Below are 19,718 nucleotides of genomic sequence, written 5' to 3'. Positions count from 1 at the left end.
GAATTGGTTTGGCATCTAAAGTTGATACTATTGAATCAGAAGACCCTTAGTGTGGAATAATAGATTCCCTTGCTTCAGTGGGGGGGTGCACGCTAAGTAGAATGCATGGGTTATAGGTAGTTTCTTATTTTAGAATTATACACTGATAAATAATTTGGACAATTTACTAAATTTTTTTGAGTTCACTGTGAGATTTCTGAACTATTTCAACTTAGTTTTAAGTGCTGTGCCTGTAATTTTATACATATTTTCTTAGCCTGATTGTTTCAGCACTGTAACATGCATCATATTAGAAAAGATAGGATCACTACCTTCAGCTCTTAGTGACAGTTCTGCTTGTGTCCATATTTCATCCTTCAGTACAAAAAAGATAAGTGGCTTATACATAAAAGTTTATGACAAAAGGGTTAAAAGTTTCCAAAATTTACATAAGCCTGTTTTCAAAGAACATATACTGCAATACAGTACCACAAGAAAGTCAAACTACTTCAAAATTTTGTAGTTGCTCAGTGAATGCAATATAATAAAATCTGTGAAAAGCAGAGACTGCCAGTACTCTTACTTATGAACACACCTAAATTTCCTGTTTAGTAACCTATTTCACCATTTACCAAAGTTTTTAATTCAATTAAGATTTTAGCCTGAAAAATTTATTCAAATCAGACTGAGCTGACAGTGATTGCTTTGATCCTTCCTGTGGGACTTTTTTAAAGTTAGAAGATAAGGTGCATATTTTTCTTGCAATTTATATTTATATACTTCATTTTAGACTGTTTTTGAAAGTTTTGCCACTTATAAGAGCAAAGTTATGTTATCTAGGGTATACATTGAGCAATCTCGATGTGACATTTTTGCCCTCTAGGATCATGACTGAGGCAGTAGTGTATAGTACTGTATAAACTTGATTTTTGTAAAACCTACTGCAATATTTGCCTCTTTGTCTGTGAAATATAAACCTGAAGATCAACTCTAACCTTACAAAATCAGAAATGAACATTACTGATTCCAGGCCAAGGCCAGTTTTAACAAAACACACTTTCAGTATTCATTAACAAGTAGACTGTAAGTTCAGCAGGTAACTAACACATTATGTTAGGAAGCATGAAAAATCATCTGAAACTTAGCAATGAAAATAAGTAAACACATAACACCCCCATCCTCCCAAAAAAAAAATAAACCCACTTACATAAATAAGCACATGAAATAAGTTACTACATGCATTTTAAATAACTGGTGAGATTTTATTTATACATCCGTAAGTATATTTGGCCTCTTCAACTGTAAGACAGCTTTCATAAAAACAACTTTGATTGCTGCTGATTTAAGAGGATAGATGATTTGGAGCTCATGAAAAATATCCAACCTAAAATGAAAGTTTACCAGCATCTTTCAGATTTCACTGAAAATGTCAAGATTTTTCAGGGGCAGATTACATTTGTATGTCTCATTACTGGTTCTTTATAATAAGGATTTTGTTATGTTATCTCCAGTATTTTTTTCCTCTGAAGTCTGCTAAAAGCCACTTCTCCTTCTCAACCAGCACTTAGTGGGGTTTGACCAGGCACGTATTTTAGTGGGACTGTTGATCCTCAGCTCACAGTGCTTGATTATCTATCATTTGTTTATTTATTTCCCTAGACCTAACCACTGACCACAAAAGAGCTCAATAAATACGCACTGAGCTCTTCTAAGTTTCTTTCTGGCATTTGGGATTTATTCAATCAGTGAGTTATTTGAAAAGATAGTTTTCTCAACCAGGGACAACAAACTGTGGTGTTGCTTGTCAAATACTGTGATGTTTGCTTTTATTAGACTTCTATGTGTTGTTGCCACCATTGCATGGCCATCACAGGAATGGGGTTATGAGATCTGAAGATACTAAATCACCAAGCAAGCACCCAGACCAGATACTTTTCATGTAAAATTTATTCTTTTCTCTTTTTTTCTGCAACCGCAGATTTATTCTTACCTCTGCTGTGTTAGTGTGAGGAGGAGCTGACACTAGAATAGCTGTGGCTTTTGGGATGATGGCTGTTAGTGCTTGTTCTGACAACGGAAAGAACTTACCTTTGTTCTTCCAAGAAAACCATGGGAAACTCTCATGCAGAAGTCCAAGTAGATAATGAATGGAATTTATCTTTAGTGTACAACTCTGCCAGGGAAGGTGAGCTGTTCAGACTGGGAGATTATGTAACAAGCAGGAACCTCCACAGGAATTTGATTCCATTTCCTCCAGTACTGACTCCTCTAAGCAGGTTAAAAAATTCTTTCTCCACTCTCCATTGCATATGCATAAACAGCTCCACAGTCATCGGGACAGGCACCCAATTCACACGTTCAAGATGTAGTCCATAAAACATTCCAAAAAAACCCCTCTTCGCACTTTCCCATCTTCCCTGTTGCTCTGCTCTATCTGCCAGCCGTGCAGCTCATTTGACATTTACAAGATTTCTTGTCAGTTTCATTTGGTGCTGCCATTCCATCCAGCAGAGCAGTGAAAGTGAAATTGACTTAATTTAGTCTGTTTCTCTTCCTTGCTCCAGTCCCCGCGTTAACTCACCAGCAAAGTGAGACTGACGAGGCTCCTTGTCATTCTCACACATGGGGCTGGTCAAGGGGAAGGCGGCTGATAGGGAGCAATGCGGTAAATTGGAAGATGAAAACCGGGATTGCGGAGGAGAGAGGAAGAGAGGTGTGAGCATGCAGCAAGAGCAGAGAAAATGGGTAAACGTGATTATTTCCCAGGTGCCCTGGACACTTTTGTCTAATAGAGGTGAATTCTTGGCCTGTTCCCTGAAAGGAGCAGTGTGCTTTGGAACAGCAGTAGTTAGTTGTCTAGGTACCAATTTATGAGGGATGCCAAGTTGAAAACGTTAGCCCATAAATATTGGTCCTCTGTTAGCAGGATGGGCAAAGCTTTCTGCCTTGAGCTACTATAGCTTTTGTCTCCTCACATTTTCAGCTGCTAGAAGGAGAGAGAGAGGAGTAGGAGGCCAACATCCACTATATTTTGATGGCAGTGGTTGGAGAAAAAAAAAGGGTTCATTTGTTCAATGAAGAAAAATAAAATGTAGCTCAGCATCTTGTATTTTGTGAAAAGTTGTGCTACACAGGTGCTCTAGTTCAATCAAAACAGTAAATAATAAGCCAACAATTGCTTTGTAACAAACCATTATAGTTAAAAAAATGCATTTTTTAAATCCACTTGTTAGCTCCTGTGAGCTCTTGACATACAGTGTAAATCATGCTGGTTTATTGTATTGTGTACTAATCCATATTTCTTACAGATGGTTTATGCATATATAACCTTAGGAGTTACAATATAAATTAGTACTATCATATATATTTGCATATGCAATGGTAACACATATACATTTTGAATGAGGCTGCGTTAATTAACTTCAAGTTATATTGCCTTCCTTCTCCAGAGCTCCAAAAGAATAACATTTTTTCATTATGTGAGACTTGTGGATTTTTATATTCTCTGTCTCGTGTTTGGGATATTTTTGTGACATGTATTTTTTTTGCTTCATTCATTTAGGAATTAAATAGTTTTAATTACTTGGACCTCTACAAGCTTGCTGATCTTTTCAACCTCACTTTGTTGGAGAATGCAGTCATTGGCTTCTTAGTAAAACATCTCTCTGAGCTATTGAAGAGTCATCCTGAAGAAGTTCTGGCACTCCCATACTGTCTTCTTCGAGAGGTTTTTAAAAGCGATAGACTCACTTCACTCAGTGAAGAACAAATCTGGCAGGTAAGGAGTGGTGAACAACCAGAATGTGTGACACTCTATAAACCATAGCAGTAATCTGTTGTTTTGAAACCCTGGAGCAGTCTCGAGGGAAAATAAGCACTTGAGCAAAAACTGTGAATAACAACTGAGGGAAATTTCTAAACGAAATTCTAAAAATGTTGTGTTGTGTTAATGCAATTACTTTGTTTGAAAGAGAATTTGTCATGCTGTTTAACTTCTGCTACTTAAATACAGACAGAGATTTTCCTCCAGATCCAACTTCTTTGATAGGAAGCGATGGCTGATGCATGCAACTCAATTATAATTGCCTCTGATGAAGCTAGTGCCATGAGTCTGGTGGCAAACCTGCTTCTGTAGTCTCTCTCATTCACTTCAGGCAAATTTAGCTGTATAACTTAAATAGTCATTGAAATTGTTTGGGCCACCACAGCTGACTTTGCCTGAAGCAAATGAGAGAATCATCACACAGGCAGCACTGCTCCAAGATGAGTGGAATCTTCGGTGGAAGGTTTGTCTCAAGAAGCCTGAGATCACTTCTTTTAAAAAACCTGGGTCTAGAAAAGGACCAAGTTGCTAGCCATGAAGTATTGACAAGACAAAAGCATCGTGTTGTGACTAACGTGAGAGAAACACATAGTCTATTAAGAGAAACACAAAAACTAAACCAAAATCTGCCCTTGGAAATGTTCCCATTGTATGTCTGTAAAAATTCACTATGGAGTGGAAGGAAATCTCTGTAATATTGATTACTCAAAGATATTTTTCTATTTTTCTGTTTTTTGTTTTGCTATCATGTTTTAGAGAGGAAAGTATTTCAGTGTATTTCAAGGTAGAAGGAAACTTGCTGAAAAGAAACCTGTGCATTCCTTTTAGGAAGTGGATTATATTGGTCTGACAGAGAAGACTGTGATTCAGAAAACTGATTTATTTTTCAACCCCTATTATCTATTCATCTTTTAGATTATTCTAAGGAGATAAGTACATTTAGATGCTATCAATTTCTCAAAGCGTAAAGTGTGTATTCATCAGTGGGATGCTTCATGTTCTGTGGATGAATAATGTCATGCAACATAAAATATTTATTATTAAAAAATAAAAATGTCAGGTTAACCAGTATGAAGATATAACATAACCCTTCAGTTATGTAGCAGGCATATTTTTTTCCAAACTTCTGAGGCTTTACATTATAGAATATGTTACAAAGGTGATATTTTCTGCAAATGCCAAAATGAAGCTTGACTTTTTCCTGTCCTAGTCCCTGGAGGATGCCTGTACAGGAGAACCTGCAATACACTACACATGATGATGGGTTGTGTTTGGTTAAGGTTTTTAAGGCACACTACTCTGGAGTCCTAGCACATATTCCCTTTATCAGAAGCAAGTTTTGATGTACAAGTTTATGTATGGAGTGGGGATGATTGGCTGATTGGGTTTCATCAGCATTTCTCTGCAGAGCCAGTGGAATCCCCTTGCTACATGCTTGGGTATGCTTCTGCTGGAAGAGTTTCTGTGGGAAGCCATACAAGTATAAATCGATACTGGCTCAGTAATATGCCTCTGTAATAAATATGCCTCTGCTATAATGATGTTTGGAAAGTGGGAGTTTTCAAATCCTGTTCTGCAAGACTCAGACTCTGAAGTAATTTTCTTAATTGTGTGCACTCCAGTCAATGAACACTTCATGAGGCAAATGTGACAAAGCTTCTGTTTCTGTTGCAGGGTCATACTGGGGAGAGATAGGTAATGTGCTGCTTTCTGAGTGACAACAAACTCCACACTGTCCATTTAAGTGTTATCATAATAGCCTCTCTAAAGGTTACTACTGCTGTTCCGAAGAATTTTTTTAAACTAGGTTTCTGCTGCAGGCAAAATGTGCATGCATCTTTTTAATTCGGTTTGTAAAATCAGGAATAAATATATATTTGTAAATATTCTAGGTTCCCAGAATGGATTAAAAGGCACATATAAATATTTACCAATTTGGGCATTCAGAAGGCAATAAGAAACTGGTTTCTTGCTTTATCTTAGTAAATAAGTAATTCTCTCATAGTCAACCCAATAGAAGAAAATCAAATCAGACCAGCTATATTGCCTCAAGTGTAGTTAAGTTCATCATTTTTGCTAAGGTTATAGTGGTAATGCAATATACCATGGAAGAATCTAATATTCAGCCCAGGGTGAAGATTGGGTATGCCAGAGGATTAGTGTCAGGGTGCTTTATAAAAGTGAAACTTGATGGACAGGCTGGAGACAGATCTACAGAATCTCATTAAATTGCTGAATTGTTCATTACTGAGCACTCTCACTGTAATAAAGTGCTCATTGACTTTGACAAATCCCCATCCCATGTCTTAAGGAAGAACAGCAAAGCAAGAGGTGTTGGGGAAGCTGGAGGAAATTTGCACAAAGTGGGGCAGATAATAGAAAAGCTGATGGGGGGATGCTACCATTTGATTTATCTGTCTTACCTGTGACTAGTGTGGCCTCTGCACACACACATAGCTGTGTGTCACAGCAATATGAATTCAGCATGTCCCCAAGGCACCTTTGCTAGTAGGACTGCCATGAAGCCCTAAGCACAAATTAAAGCTTCCCTCAGAGAACCTCAGGAAAGGGTGCCACTGTCTGCAGAGCACAGTTTTTTACACCAGTTTGAATTCCCAGTGCCCACTGGGTGATTGATCCTAGTCTACATAAAAATTAAGGTGGTTATTGTAATGCATCAAAAGGTGTACATGGAGTCATGCTTGAATATTATTGAGATGAATTGATTGCAGCTCTTACCTGTCATACTTTGGATTTTTCTAGGCTACCAATTCACAGTTGGCTAGTTCTAGTGAGTATGATGAAATAGAACTGTGAACAACCAAGTCTGAGAGAGTTAAACGATAATATTAGTGGCAGTGTTCTAGGCTATGGGTTACTGCCAACTACTAAAGAAATTCCTGTTGATTTTTCAGACTCTTTGGCTTGATGTATCTTATTTTAAGTGGAGACAATAGACAAGGACTATAGTGATGTGTTTCTTAAAAAAAATAAAAACCAAAACCCCCACCAGAAAGCCTGTGTAGGCTGTGAAATCGGATCAATTTATGAGCCTCTTCAATCAGGTCTTTCTTAGGTAAGCTAAGACAGTAATTATGATTATTCATTGACATAAGATATGTTTTCGTGTTGATTTTTACATTTTATTAGCACGAGCTTATGAAATATTTTTTACATAAGAAATTTTTGATTTGTCTGCTGCATTAAAATGTGTAAAGTTAAGTCAATGACACAAAAAAAAGGATTAAATAAAAAATGAAGAAAATAAAGGAAAGAATCATGAAGAAGGTGGAGAAAAATAAACTTTTTTTCCTGGTTTGTTCTTCTTCATCATGACCTGTGAGGCACCCTTCTTTTTTTCCACAGGAAGCAGTCATGACAAGAACATAAATGTCTAGTTTATCATTAAATGAAAAGTGAGTCTTATAATAATTGACCATTACAAGAAGTATTCATTCGCTGTACTTAAAGGAAGCAGGTGAATTCTTTTACTTGGTAATTGAAAAAGTAACCAACCCTGTAAGATGGAACAAGTTTGCCAGAGAAATATATTGTTAGAGAGCTCGTTGTTGGAATCTTAGCAGGTAGAAAAAAAGCCAAAGATTTAAATACAAAACTAATGTTAGCTTTAGTTATGATATAATTATGCCTTATATTTGTTATTAGAAACTTCAGTGTTATGAGGCTTAAATATTTATCTTTCAAATATCCTACTAATGGTTAGAGAGAGAAATATTTGCTGGATTATTCTGTCTCCCTGCAGTAGATTGGTCAAATGGTTCTGTATTAAATACAAAGTGGACTCCTAAATCATATTTGGAAAAAAATCTTCAGTGAGATCAGTATAGGTTAGTTTCTTCCATCTCTGCTTCTGTTTAAGTAGGTTGTTAAAGTATACATATTATTTTTAAACAGCTAACAATAAAAGCAGATCAGTTTTAGTATTTTTCAATACTTCAGAAGCAAAGTTAGAAGTTTTCTCTTGGCTTTCTTTGGTTTCTTTTTTTTTTCTTTTGCTAAGCAACTTGGTTACTTGGTAATCAATTGATAAGCAAGCAATCTAGGACAAGCTGGTAGATAAAACTGCATGAGTGGTTTATTCAGCTAGGATCCATGCAAATGTGTTGTGCCTTTTCCAAGGCATTCCTAAGACATTCTAGCCCTGTTAAATTTCTTGCTTGTAACTTCTGCACTTGTGTTTGTGAAGTACGTGTTCCGTGTGTGAAAGTGCAACATTAGTTGTTCCTTTTATCCTGTGGATGTGCAGAAACAGTGTTTGGTCTCTGTATTGGAGAAGTGTCTTTGCTTTAATAAATAGAAAAATGAAGGACAAGAAGACTGCAGTGTTATAGGTCAATATGAGCTTGTAATGCATCTTTTATAAAAATAATAAGTTTACAAATCCAGTTTTCTTATTGCAGTCCTGTTTATCCTCTTCTGTGCCCTATTTTCAAGAGCCTTTTCTTATGCTTGAGCTCCATTTTGGATTTCCTGATGGGATTTGTGAAGAGCCAAGATTATTCTTCAGCAGAAATCCCACAGTTCAATGCCATAGGAAATTTTGTGGTGTACACATTGTGGCAGCTTGCTATAATGGAACAGTTCTGTGCTGATGACAGATCCAAAGACATCTTCCATACATCTCCAATGGTGCACACATTTGCCTGTGCAGAACAGCAGTTTCTAAAGTGGGTTGTAATATTCTGGTGCAAGCTTGCCATTCCTTCAGATCAGTACTTGATTTTTTTTTCCCTGTCAATCTTTTGGTATTGCAGAGCAATTTTTCATATGGAGAGAGCAGAAGTCATTTTTCTCAGGGGTATATATATATTTTAATGAAATGTGGTCTAAGTGCCTTGCTAAATGTGAACTTAAGTTTTATTGCCAAACAAGTAACAACATAAAATATATGCAAAGGAAAGCATCTCAGTAATCAATGTTGTGTTTAAGCAGTATATTAGCCTTTCACTATTCAAGAAATAAACTTAAGTGCTCTCTTGGGCAATAAGTGAAATAATGTCTACTCTAATGCTTGTTCCTGGTGAGTATTTACCCTAAGCAGAAAACTACCTCTCTAAAATGTGGCTGTCAGCCTCTCATCAAGAAAGGTATAGAAGAGAAAAAAGGGGCTTGATGTCTATCAAGGCTGAGGTGAATTTGTGAGGCTAAATGAAAAAATTAACATATTACCCATGTGTGTTTTGCTGTGCTTTTACCTCCTCTTTTGTACCCTTTTCATGAAAGGGTACATAAAAGTGCCAGAGAGCCACCTCTGAATGCCAGTATCCAGCGTACTATGTGATGGTTGTGCTATGTGTGTCATGACTAGCTGCAAGCAAAATCACACAGTTACCCTCAAATAAAATTAGTATGGAAACATAACCTGTGATAGGCTGCAGGTTTCATTTTCCTTAGTCTAATCTTCATAAACATAGGTATCTCACCTGCACTGACTCTGTGCAATGGTGTATTCCTTACATGCTCTCCAGACTGGGTGGGATTACTTTTTAAAAGTATAGGCATGTGCAGTATTGGTAGGACATCCATTATAGGTAGGCCAAGCTGGTTGTTGTGGCCCAAGGTCAGCAAGGAGGTTGGTGTCCCCTGGAACTGCAGACTGGCCAGGGTTCCTGCAGGATACAGAGGGTCAGGCAGCAGGAACTCACCCTGTGCTGCTGATATGCTCAGGTCACACACTATTTTCCTGATATCATTTCTGTATTTATAATAGTAATGGCATTTGGGTTTACTGGGAAAATTAATGCTGTCCCTGTTGGCACTGTTCCCTTATTTTGTGAAACACCTTTCCCCTTTGTCTACTTTGGTTTAATTCAAATGGGCTCTTAATTTGTGCTTTACAGTCTTATCATGTTAACTTTATATATGTTTTTGTTCTGAACTTTTAAAAGTTTCCTGTTTTATGAATGCTAGCTAATATAGTTACTGTTATTTATCAAGTATAACAATATAGAAAGTGATTTTCAGTATTAAAGCTATGCTAGGAGCAACTGTGTGTTCTTCTAATGTTCTTTTTGATACATGTCAGAAAACTTGATTATTTTGCTGCTATTGTTGTGAGCATTGGAGAATTTCTAGAGAGCATTACTTTGGTCTTGCTGTCCTACAGTAATATTGCCTCAACTTATTTATCCCAGATTACCATCAGAAGTGCACAGAGCATCACACCAGTATTTAGGAAGGCTGCTGTGCTCACAGCTCTTGGATTTAGGTCACTTCTTCAGCTAAGCAGTGGATGTACATTTTAATTTAGAAAAAACACCAAGGTGTCCACACAGCAAGACTTCTGTGTCACTGCATTCTACATTTTGTCTGCTGTGGGGAGATTTATATTGTCTGTTGCACTCTTTGTGGCTCGGATCTGTTGGATATTATCTGAAGTATAATTGTATAAACATACAGATATATGTGGTTACATAAAAAAAAAAAAAAAAAAAAAAAAAGTTGCTGAAGCTATTTTGAAAGCCAGGTATGGTTGAAAGTATACATCAATTTTTAAGTTAAAGAAAATAACCTAAAGTCTAAAATCTGCAGGTACCATGGATGATCAAATATGGCAGTCTGTTATTACTGTCTTAGTTAATGTCTTCCATTCAGAGATACAAATGTTAGTAATCTTTACTCTTTGAAAATCTTAGTAAAGCTGTTTAACACTGTTGCCAGTAGATTTAATCTTGTGGAAAATGATAGGAAATTAGAAACTCTTCTGAGAATTCCCATTTCTGTATTTCAACAAGTTTTCCTTTGGGAGCTGATAGAAGCATTACTTTTATTTGTAACCACAAAGCCAAAGAAGACAGTGGAAGAAAATGGAATTCCACATTTCCTGAAACCATGCACATTGTCACCAATGTATTAAGATAGCTGGAATCTGGGGTTAAGTGCCCAAAGTGCACACAGTTAGGTGTAGTGAAGTCACACTGGTATGTCCAGACCTGTGAACAGGTGTGTTGGTTCATCACGACTGCTGAGATCTCATTAGCTGTTGCCCTGTGCTGTCACTCCTGCCCCAGGATCAGGACACTGGTGGCTCGGGGAAGGTGAGGGGGCAAGGAGATGGAAAAGCAGTATCACTCCAGCACAGCCTTCCTTACTCCAGCTGGGACACCCTTGGCAGCTTCCAGATGTGCAAGTGAGCTGCAGAGCTGAGGGTTTCCTTGCCTTGTGACAAAGGGTGCCTTTTACTCCTTTGATCACTTCGGACTCCCTTGTGCCAGGGAGAAATGGAAGAAATTACAACAAATACACTTGTTAAAAAGATCTTAAGAAGATTTCCTGTGAAGTGGCTTCCAAGCTAAAGGTCTATGTGGGATAGTAATGACAGATGGAAAGATCACAGTCTCTGAAGTGAAACTCTATGCTGAAGAGCTTTCAAAGTGCTCCTTTAGGGTGGAGCCTATTTTAATGTTTGAGTGAAACTATGGGTTGTAATTTTACAAGGTTTATCTTATAGCAGTTACAGGTGTTTTAGTTTGCTTCAGGTATTATTTAGTAGGTTTATGTAATAAATTCATGTTTGTTTTAATGTTGTGGTGGGGAAGCTCTGACATTCCCAATTCATTAGATAGTTTTGGGATCTCAAATGCAATTACAAATGTGGTTCGAAATGTTTAAGTCACTTTTTGAAAGAAACAGCTTTCTTAGAACAATTAGTTGATTTTGAAAAATTAGTGCAGGACTCATTTGTTTAATCAGTGAGTTAATCTGAAGTCCATCATGTGGGGATTGGATCAAAGTCAATAAAACTGAGAGAGTGGGGGTTGTTCAGCCTGGAGAAGGCCTCAGGAAGACTTTATAGCAACTTCTCAGTATCTAAGAGGGCAGACAAGAAAGATGGAGAGGGATGTTTTTGAAGGACAGGTAGTGATACAACAAGGGGAAACGGCTTTAAACAGAAAAAGGTAGGTTTGAATCAGAGATACAGAAGAAATTCTTTATTGTGAGGGAGGTGAGGCACTGGCAGAGAAGTTGTGGATGCCCCATCCCTGGCAGTGTTCAAGGTGAGCTTGGATGGAGCTTTGAGCATCTTGGTCTAATGGACACTGTTCATGACAGGGGGTTGGAACCAGGTGATCTTCAAGGTCCCTTCCAGCCCAAACTGTTCTGTGATTTTGGTTGGAAAATTTGACGTCAGAGGTTTTGTAGTAACACAGTTGTTGAACACATGCGTATTTATAAACCAGCTAAGGGGAGCATGTACTTTGAAGTACATTTTTGTGTGTGACCAAAGATACTGATGACATACAAGTCCTGTATAGCTGTTGTAAAGGTTATTATAGTATATGATACCTTTTTTTGTGATTTGTTGGATTTGCCTATTAAAGCCCTAGAAAATTATACCTTAACAATAGGGAGGAAAGGAATAGGAATCCTTTTACATTCAAGAACCATTTAGGCTAATTTTCACAGAGCTGAATTGCATTTTTATAGAATTTTGTCAATTTTGTGCCTATTTCATTTTCTAACAGTTTTTTACTGATGAAAGCTTGTAGATTCTTGTCTCTGGAGTGAGCTGCTACACTTCTAAAACACATTTCAGAGGGAAAAATAGCAAGAGAGGAATAGCAATAAAAACAGTGTGCATCAGATGGTAAAAATTGTCATTTCCTCGTATTAATTATGTACCAGCAACTTGTTTTAGTGCTCAATGTGCTATGTAAAGTTTCAATGCATTTGATATCAACCTGAATGTTTTCTCTAAAAATAAACATGAACAATTCTAGATTTTGAAATGATGGCTGCTGGAGGTAGGTCCTTTTCCACCTCCATGTTCTCTGTCCTTACCCTGCTTCAGAAAAGATAAATGCTATCCTAAAACCTAATCTCCTTAAACTGAAATCAAATCACAGTTAAGAGCCCTAATTAAAAGCTGTGTTTATGAAAAGCTTCTGTTCTTTGCAACTTCAGAAAACTTATCAAATATAAAGCATCTAGCAATGTTGGTTCTACCATTACAACAAATGATGGAGGATCCAAACTTGAGCATTTTGTGATGCATTCAAAAAGGGATGGCAGGAAGTTTTTACCTCAGAGCTTCCTGCCATTTTATCCATTTGTTAAAGAAAGGCAGGTTTTATGGACCTATGAAGCTACATTTTAGGAATGTTGATGTGATGATACAGATGATGTGATTGTCCCCAGGCAATGCAAAGGAGATGTGCTTTATTGCAAAAACCCAGCCTTTTAAAGCAGTTTAGCCTTTATCAGCTACATAGTTTTAAATCATAACAAACGTAATTCAACCAACCACCACACACCACAATGTGAACCCGTAATGGTTACAGAACTTGTTGTTCTACCTCTAATTCAGCTGAGTCACTTTCCCTTTCCTGCTTAGCTGAAGTAACGGGCTTAAGCCACAGTTTTACAAGGCCTTCCATTTGTAAGGTTTTACCCTGATGCAACATGTTTATGGTAAAGAGATTGATTCCTTGTCATTTCTAAGTCTCTGTGGCTGGACTTTGTTTCAAAGGAAGAAGTTGAGATTGTTTCTCTGGAAAAAGTAAGATTGAATCTCTGGATGCTGACATATTTTGGATTTGGCTTTATTGCTTTGCTTTGCTCTGGTTTCATTTGCTTTCCATTGTCCACACTCCTTTTTGATGATCTTGTTAAAACAAAATTTGCCTTGATCACAAGTGTAAGCAGAGCCTTTCCAGTGTGAGCATTCTGGGCTCATTTATTTTATGTGTGTAGACTCCCAGGTGTGATAACCATTGCAGTGCACAGGAAAAGAATGGCTGTGAGTGGTGGGGTAGCTGTAAAGTCTGTTGCAATAGGAGCTGCACACAAGCTCATACAGCTTTTAAAGACATGAAATTGTACATGTGGACTGTCACTGACAGGGGTAGCACAGAGCCTTGCTTGCCCCAGTGGAAGAACCAGTTAGGTGTGAGAAGCACATTTGTAAATCTGCCTTGGTAGAGCAGCTCCAAGTGACTGTAGAGGAAACTCCTCTGTGGTTTGAGGACCTCATCACACAAGAGTAGACTTCTCTTGAAGCACACTGTGGGACAGTTTTGTCTTTGCTGCTCCAAAGTTAAGAAAGGATGCAGTGTTTATTGCCTGTATTGCTTTGCACTTTTCAGCTGCAAAAATATCTCAAGTACTTTTGGCAGGTGATACTTGGGGAACTGTTTTGTCCTTACTTGCAGATACCTGAATATCACCAGCCTTTGTTCTGTGGCATGAGCACCAAAATTTCAATTTTTTTAGTGAAATAAAGAGACTCAGTTGTACAGGTGAGGGGACAGAAGATTTTGTTTAAGACACCTAATTTTTCTCTTAGTTCCCATTTTAAGAAAGTGGTTGAAATGTAAACTCCTCTCAGGGAAGCATGAGTTTTACTGCTTATAAATTGCTTCTAGATACTTGGAAGCAATGTTCTGTATAATTTTGAAGTTCAGATTCCCCAGGAGGTGTAAAATGGCAAGCCTTCATGAGCTGTGGTAATTTACAACAGCTGAGAGTTTACCTTCTGTCCGTACCTTATTTCACTTTGAACTCCAGTAGAAGAGAACAGTTTTTCTATTATAGCAACTCATTGCTTTAATATCATTACTTACCATATATAATGTTATCTATTAATGTAGTTCAGCTAGCCTTTTGTAAAGCTGATTTGTGATCATAGTTATTTTATTATAAGTCTAAAAAGATGGAATATCTTTATTGAGTTTAATCAGTATCTTCTAAGGTAAACTTCTTACTCTTGTGACCAGTAAATATAAGAAATGGAGAACGTGTGTAAAACAAGTGAATACAATTCTGAATGCATACCTTCTATTATTTACTTTTATTACAAAACTGGCATTTTGTTCTATGTGTTTCGTAGGAAACACATACATAAAAAGATGAAACTAGCATTGTCTTTCTCTCAAACCTTTTTTGTAAAATAATCTCCCTTTTGAGAAGGCCACTGTAATTATGTAGTACTGGGGCAAAGGAAGCTTGCAGTAAAGCACTAAACTGACAATGCAAGATACTGTATTGGGTTGGTAGAGAGTTTGTCTTTGGATAAAGAATTCCGCTCTTTCTCACAAGGATGCTGGTCAGAAACAATTATTAAAATTTCTGAGATGGAAATACAGGTGTTAAAGTTGTTACTCCTGAAGCTGTTTGATTATGAGTAAGAAATCTGCCAAAGATGTGTATGTTGTGTTATCCTCCTTGCACCTATTGAAACACTGTGCAGGACAACATTTTTGTCCAGCAGCAATTGGTGATGGATGCTTTACTGCTTAAATGCTTTAAAGCAATATTATCAGCAGTTATTATTATCACTTGAGAAAAATTGAGAAGTATTTTTAATACATTGTGATTCACTTTAATGCTGTGAATTTTTTATAAACGTGTGTTTTTAATACACCTGCATTATCTGTCTCTGCTTTAATTACAGCATAATATCATGAAATGCATAATTTTTTGGTGCTAGAGACTTTGACCAATAACTCTGCTTGCTGTGTTGTTTTTCAGCTGAAAGATCAAAATCAAATTTCTGCCTCTTGCAAAGTGGCTTACAAACTGCAGGGCTCATGTTCTTAAAGTTGCAAGTTGTCACCATGACATCACATAAATCCCAAACCAGCAAACCAGCCAAGAGATAGAGCATTTCTTATTTAGGTCAGCAGTTCCCTGTGTAGTACTCTGGACAAATCCACTGCAGCTTCCGCAGAGCCTGATCAGAGGTCAGGAGGACATACTCTAACAAGTGCTTTCACTCTCCAGAGATAATGAACCTTGCTGTTCTTTAATCTTCCTTTGGGGCTATGTATTTTCTGAAGTCAATTCATTTATATTTGGTTTCCCTCTTTATTGCCTGAGCCAAACCCTCAGTCCTCCAAGCCCTGTCCTTTTGTGAAGCTGAGAGTCTGACTGCATCACAGTGATAATATTTGTGTCTGGAAAGATGCATATTTTTTCTTTCTTGACAGCTGGGATCTCAGTCATCAGTTTGGGAACAGACTTCAGGGGCACCCATGTACGCAATACCAGTGCCACTGCTAAAGCAGAGTTCCAGCAATAGTGTGGACTTGGCTGGATAGGAGTTGGGGACAAATAGCAGAATGACAGGATCTTTGATTGTGTGCAGTGGTCCCTTGTACCTGAGACACCTCTCTTTATGTAGAGAAATGTTTGCTGTGGAGTCTTCTTTCTGCTGCATCCAACAAAATACATGTTGGCAGCTTCCCAGACTCTTACTTCCCTTCTTCACTGGTTTGTAGAGGGATGTTTTGGGTTCATTCCCAAGAGTTGACTCTATATATATATATATATATATATTATAAACAGTGTCTTTATACTTGGAAAAGTATAGACTTCAATAATTGTAAATGGTACCCTGTATGTCAGTAAGGATGTGCAAGCCTGCTCACAGCTTCTTCTGCTGAGGGCACTTCCATTTAGGTGAATGCTCTGCCCACAGTCCCAAGCTTTTAAGAAGTAAAACTTCCCTTCTGTAGTGTGAGAAGAGATACATTAAATTGCATAAAAACCTTTGGTGTTTGGATCAAGTTTCTCTATCCACTCATCTTTCAGACAAACCATAATCTTTGCTTCTAGGCTGTTTCTTTTGTGCTTTGGTATGCTGACATGAACATTGGTATGAATTTTGTAATACTTGACAAATTAGAGAACATCTGATGATGACCAAGATCATAGAACAAAATATTTACCACTCACTACTTGACATACTCGCTTCTTTCAGAGGTACAATTCAATTAGATTATTTTTATTTACCTCACCTTCCTTGCAGCAGCCTTGTGAGAAAGGGAAGCTATATGGGTGGAGCAGCATGAGTCTGGAAGAGGAAGTGAGCCCAGCAGAGGAGGTCCAGGGCACTTGAATCTTTCATTCTTTCCAAATTTTCTATAAGCAGCCCCTACATTTTTTCCTTTTTTTTTTTTTCCCCATTCACTTGTGAGACGCTGAATCAGTGCTGATGAGTAAGGTAAGAAACACCTAGCGGGATTGATTAATTTCCTATCCTTTAAAATGTGGGAATGAACAACCCAACCCACCAGAAAACTAAATATTGATGCTGTCAGTGGCATGATAATTGGTCTCTACTTTCATCTGCAAACAAACCCTTGCTTAGTTTCTATTATTCATTCAAAGAGGAAAAGGGTTATTAATGCAGTGTTCTTTAATTTATATTTTTCTTTTGTGTGTGTGTGAGAGAGAGAGAGAGAGAGAAAACAGGAGAGCAATAATACAATAAATATATTGGCTAAGAGAAAACATTTGAAAATGATCCCTGCCCATTTTTTAAAATCTTCTCTTATCATGAAGAATGTGAACTGTGATAAATTGTTCTGCTAATCAAACAGCACTGAAAGGTTAGGTCATTGGAAGTCTTTAGTCATTTTGTGCTTTTCAAGAGTGAATTTGTTAAAATTATGCTGAATACCCACTTAAAGCCTGGGCTGAAAACCCTACCTGTGTTTTATAACTCTGCACTGTCAGAACCCATAATAAGTCAAACATTCTTTCAGAGGTACTCATAAGGGAGAAAAAACCCTGTAAATTCAAGAGTAATTTCAGATTGTAAATGAAAAAGAGAGGCACGACTGTTCATTTGCACCAATCATGCCTTCCTTTCATCTGCTCTGATTAGGCCTGGTGCGGTTTCATCAAACTACTCCATCACTGAGCTGTCACTCCAGTCGTCTGTTGATTGAAAACAATCAGGGCTCTGATGGCACAATTATTCTGACCCTTTAACTAGAGGCTGCTGTGATAATGAAAGGTTGATTATGATAGTTTGTGCCTCTTTCAGTTTGCCAAGAAGGTTAATTTGGGCATCAGACGGATGTTTAATGGGCGCTTGCTGGCTACACTGAGGTAAATGAGAACGTGCAGTCTTCGATATTGCACGGATATAGTTTGGCTGTCAATCATTGTCATTTTGAGTTTGTGCCTCACACTCTGGAAATCACATTTTATTTTTTCCTTGGGATTTAATTTATTCTGTGCCCTGAGGAAGTTCTTTCACTCTGTGACCTTCACAGTAGCTTTCTCTGTCTTTTTTCGCTTCCCTCACATGGAGCCCAAAGGCATAACACATCTAGAGGAAGGTTTTTCTTTCATTTTTCACATTAAAAAAAAAAAAAAAAAAAGAAGTAAAATTTAAAATCCCTGTTTATCAGCTCACCCTGAACAGAGCAAATGTTTTAATTCTGGTTGTAGAATCCAAATGCGCAAATGGAAGCACGCCTGCTTGCTAACGCAGCGCCACACAGGGAGCTGCTTACGTAGACACACATTTGTAAAACTGACAAACAGGTAATTTAAAAATGTCTCTGTGTAAAGAGGGTGGGGGATGGCACAGCTTTATTTTCACAGGCTGCACGCTTATGCCTTAGCTCGGTGCCTTGTAAATGTGGTCTCAGTCACTGCACTGCAACTTTTTGCGTTAGAAAGTCTCTCTTCAGGGTTCAGGGGCAAAAGGCATTTCATTGCTGATTCATAGATTATTAATATTTACTGTGTTCATATCGAGAGAATCATATGCATGATTTTGTAGTTGTTTGGCTCAAGGTGCAAAAGAAATGCAAATACCTCATAATTTTGATTGTTTCACATGCAGCTCATTAGAGTCTTATTTTTATGCACATTTTAAATTAAAAAGAAGGAAAAGATTTCTATCTTTAAGGCTGTCTTGCATCTAGGCTCGAGACACTTATTTTTTCCTGCTGTCCACAACTGTGTAAGATAGCACCTGACTGATAAAATTGCAGGAGTCTGGAGGCAGTGCCTGCATGGTTACTAACTTCTAAAAATATTCATGTGTAACTCATGGTTTTGTAAAATTGTGTGCATGTGTTTTGTTGTGTGGCAGGACTTTTTCCCTCAGCAACAATTCTTACATTTTTCTTCCTAAGTGGATGATACAGGTAAATTTATTTCATCCTGCTTAGAATGCTTCAATGAGTATCCTAAACCCCCTCGATTTTGTCCTTTTTAGCCTCTAGAGACAGAGAGAGAATGACAAAGACTCTTTAGAGATCCAAATTCAGGCCCTTTGGAAACTCCTGTTCATTTTAGATAAGGTGAAAGTTCCTCCATAGCCCTCAATGGACTATGTTCAGACCTTTGGTAAATGTCCTGGTTTTTCCATAGATTCTGCTCCTGTATTGAAATTTGAAGAGCCGGGGTGTTGCTGACAATTGCCAACTGAAATGTGGTTTTGAGACAGGAGATCCCAGTCTGGAAAACCTCAGACTTGCTGAGTTAGATAAAATCTAATAAAAGGCAAAATTATGTGAGAGTTTACAGCCGAAATATATATTCCTAGTGTTTCAAAGACCAAACTAGTAAAGTCCAAGTTTTGCTTTTTGAAGTTCACTTGGTAGTGCTCTAAGGTGATTACTGATGTAACTGTGTTGCTTTTATGACTCTTCTTGGCTTCAGAAATCAATGGAATCAGCCACTGTCCAATATGCTAAGGATACAAAGATGTTAATTTGATTTTTTTTTTTTTCTGGTCAAAAACTTTTGCTTTGGTTAAGAAACAGAAGAACTGTTCAGGTGAGATTTATAGTTCTTTCTCTTCCCCTGATTTAACTTCATCATCAGATTGTCACACATAAATTGAGTCATTTGTGTTGCACGTATCTGATCTCATTCCAGGAAAATGCATCTTTCCACTTTTGTTTCCATATTTAAAATTTTGTTTTCTCCTAAAGTGAGAACATTCACTAGGTTATTATAATTAGGATTTCCATTTTTTTAAATGAGACAGTGTGAATTGTTTTAAAACCTTAGAAAATTTGTTTCCTTCTATTTGTTGTTGCTAAAACAAACAAAACGCAAAAAAAAACCAACACTCCAACCACCTCATTTTTTCCACTGCTGTCACTTTTTGACTTCATCTCATTTGCTAGACACCTTGGATTATATA

The 19,718-nt window shown here is 37.4% G+C and overlaps 1 protein-coding gene across 1 annotated transcript in view; it reads left to right on the top strand.

The window, feature by feature from the left end:
• KLHL32 (kelch like family member 32) overlaps window positions 1-19,718 on the top strand; it is a 119,567-nt gene that overhangs the window by 77,179 nt on the left and 22,670 nt on the right. Inside the window, exon 6 of the mRNA XM_041412337.1 lies at window positions 3,542-3,757. Within this exon, the coding sequence (XP_041268271.1) occupies window positions 3,542-3,757 (216 nt within the window). The remainder of the gene's footprint in view (window positions 1-3,541; window positions 3,758-19,718) is intronic.

Source organism: Onychostruthus taczanowskii, unplaced genomic scaffold, assembly GCF_017590055.1.
Source record: "Onychostruthus taczanowskii isolate IOZ18803 unplaced genomic scaffold, ASM1759005v1 scaffold39, whole genome shotgun sequence".
NCBI lineage: Eukaryota > Metazoa > Chordata > Aves > Passeriformes > Passeridae > Onychostruthus > Onychostruthus taczanowskii.
This window is presented reverse-complemented; position numbering and strand designations above follow the sequence as displayed.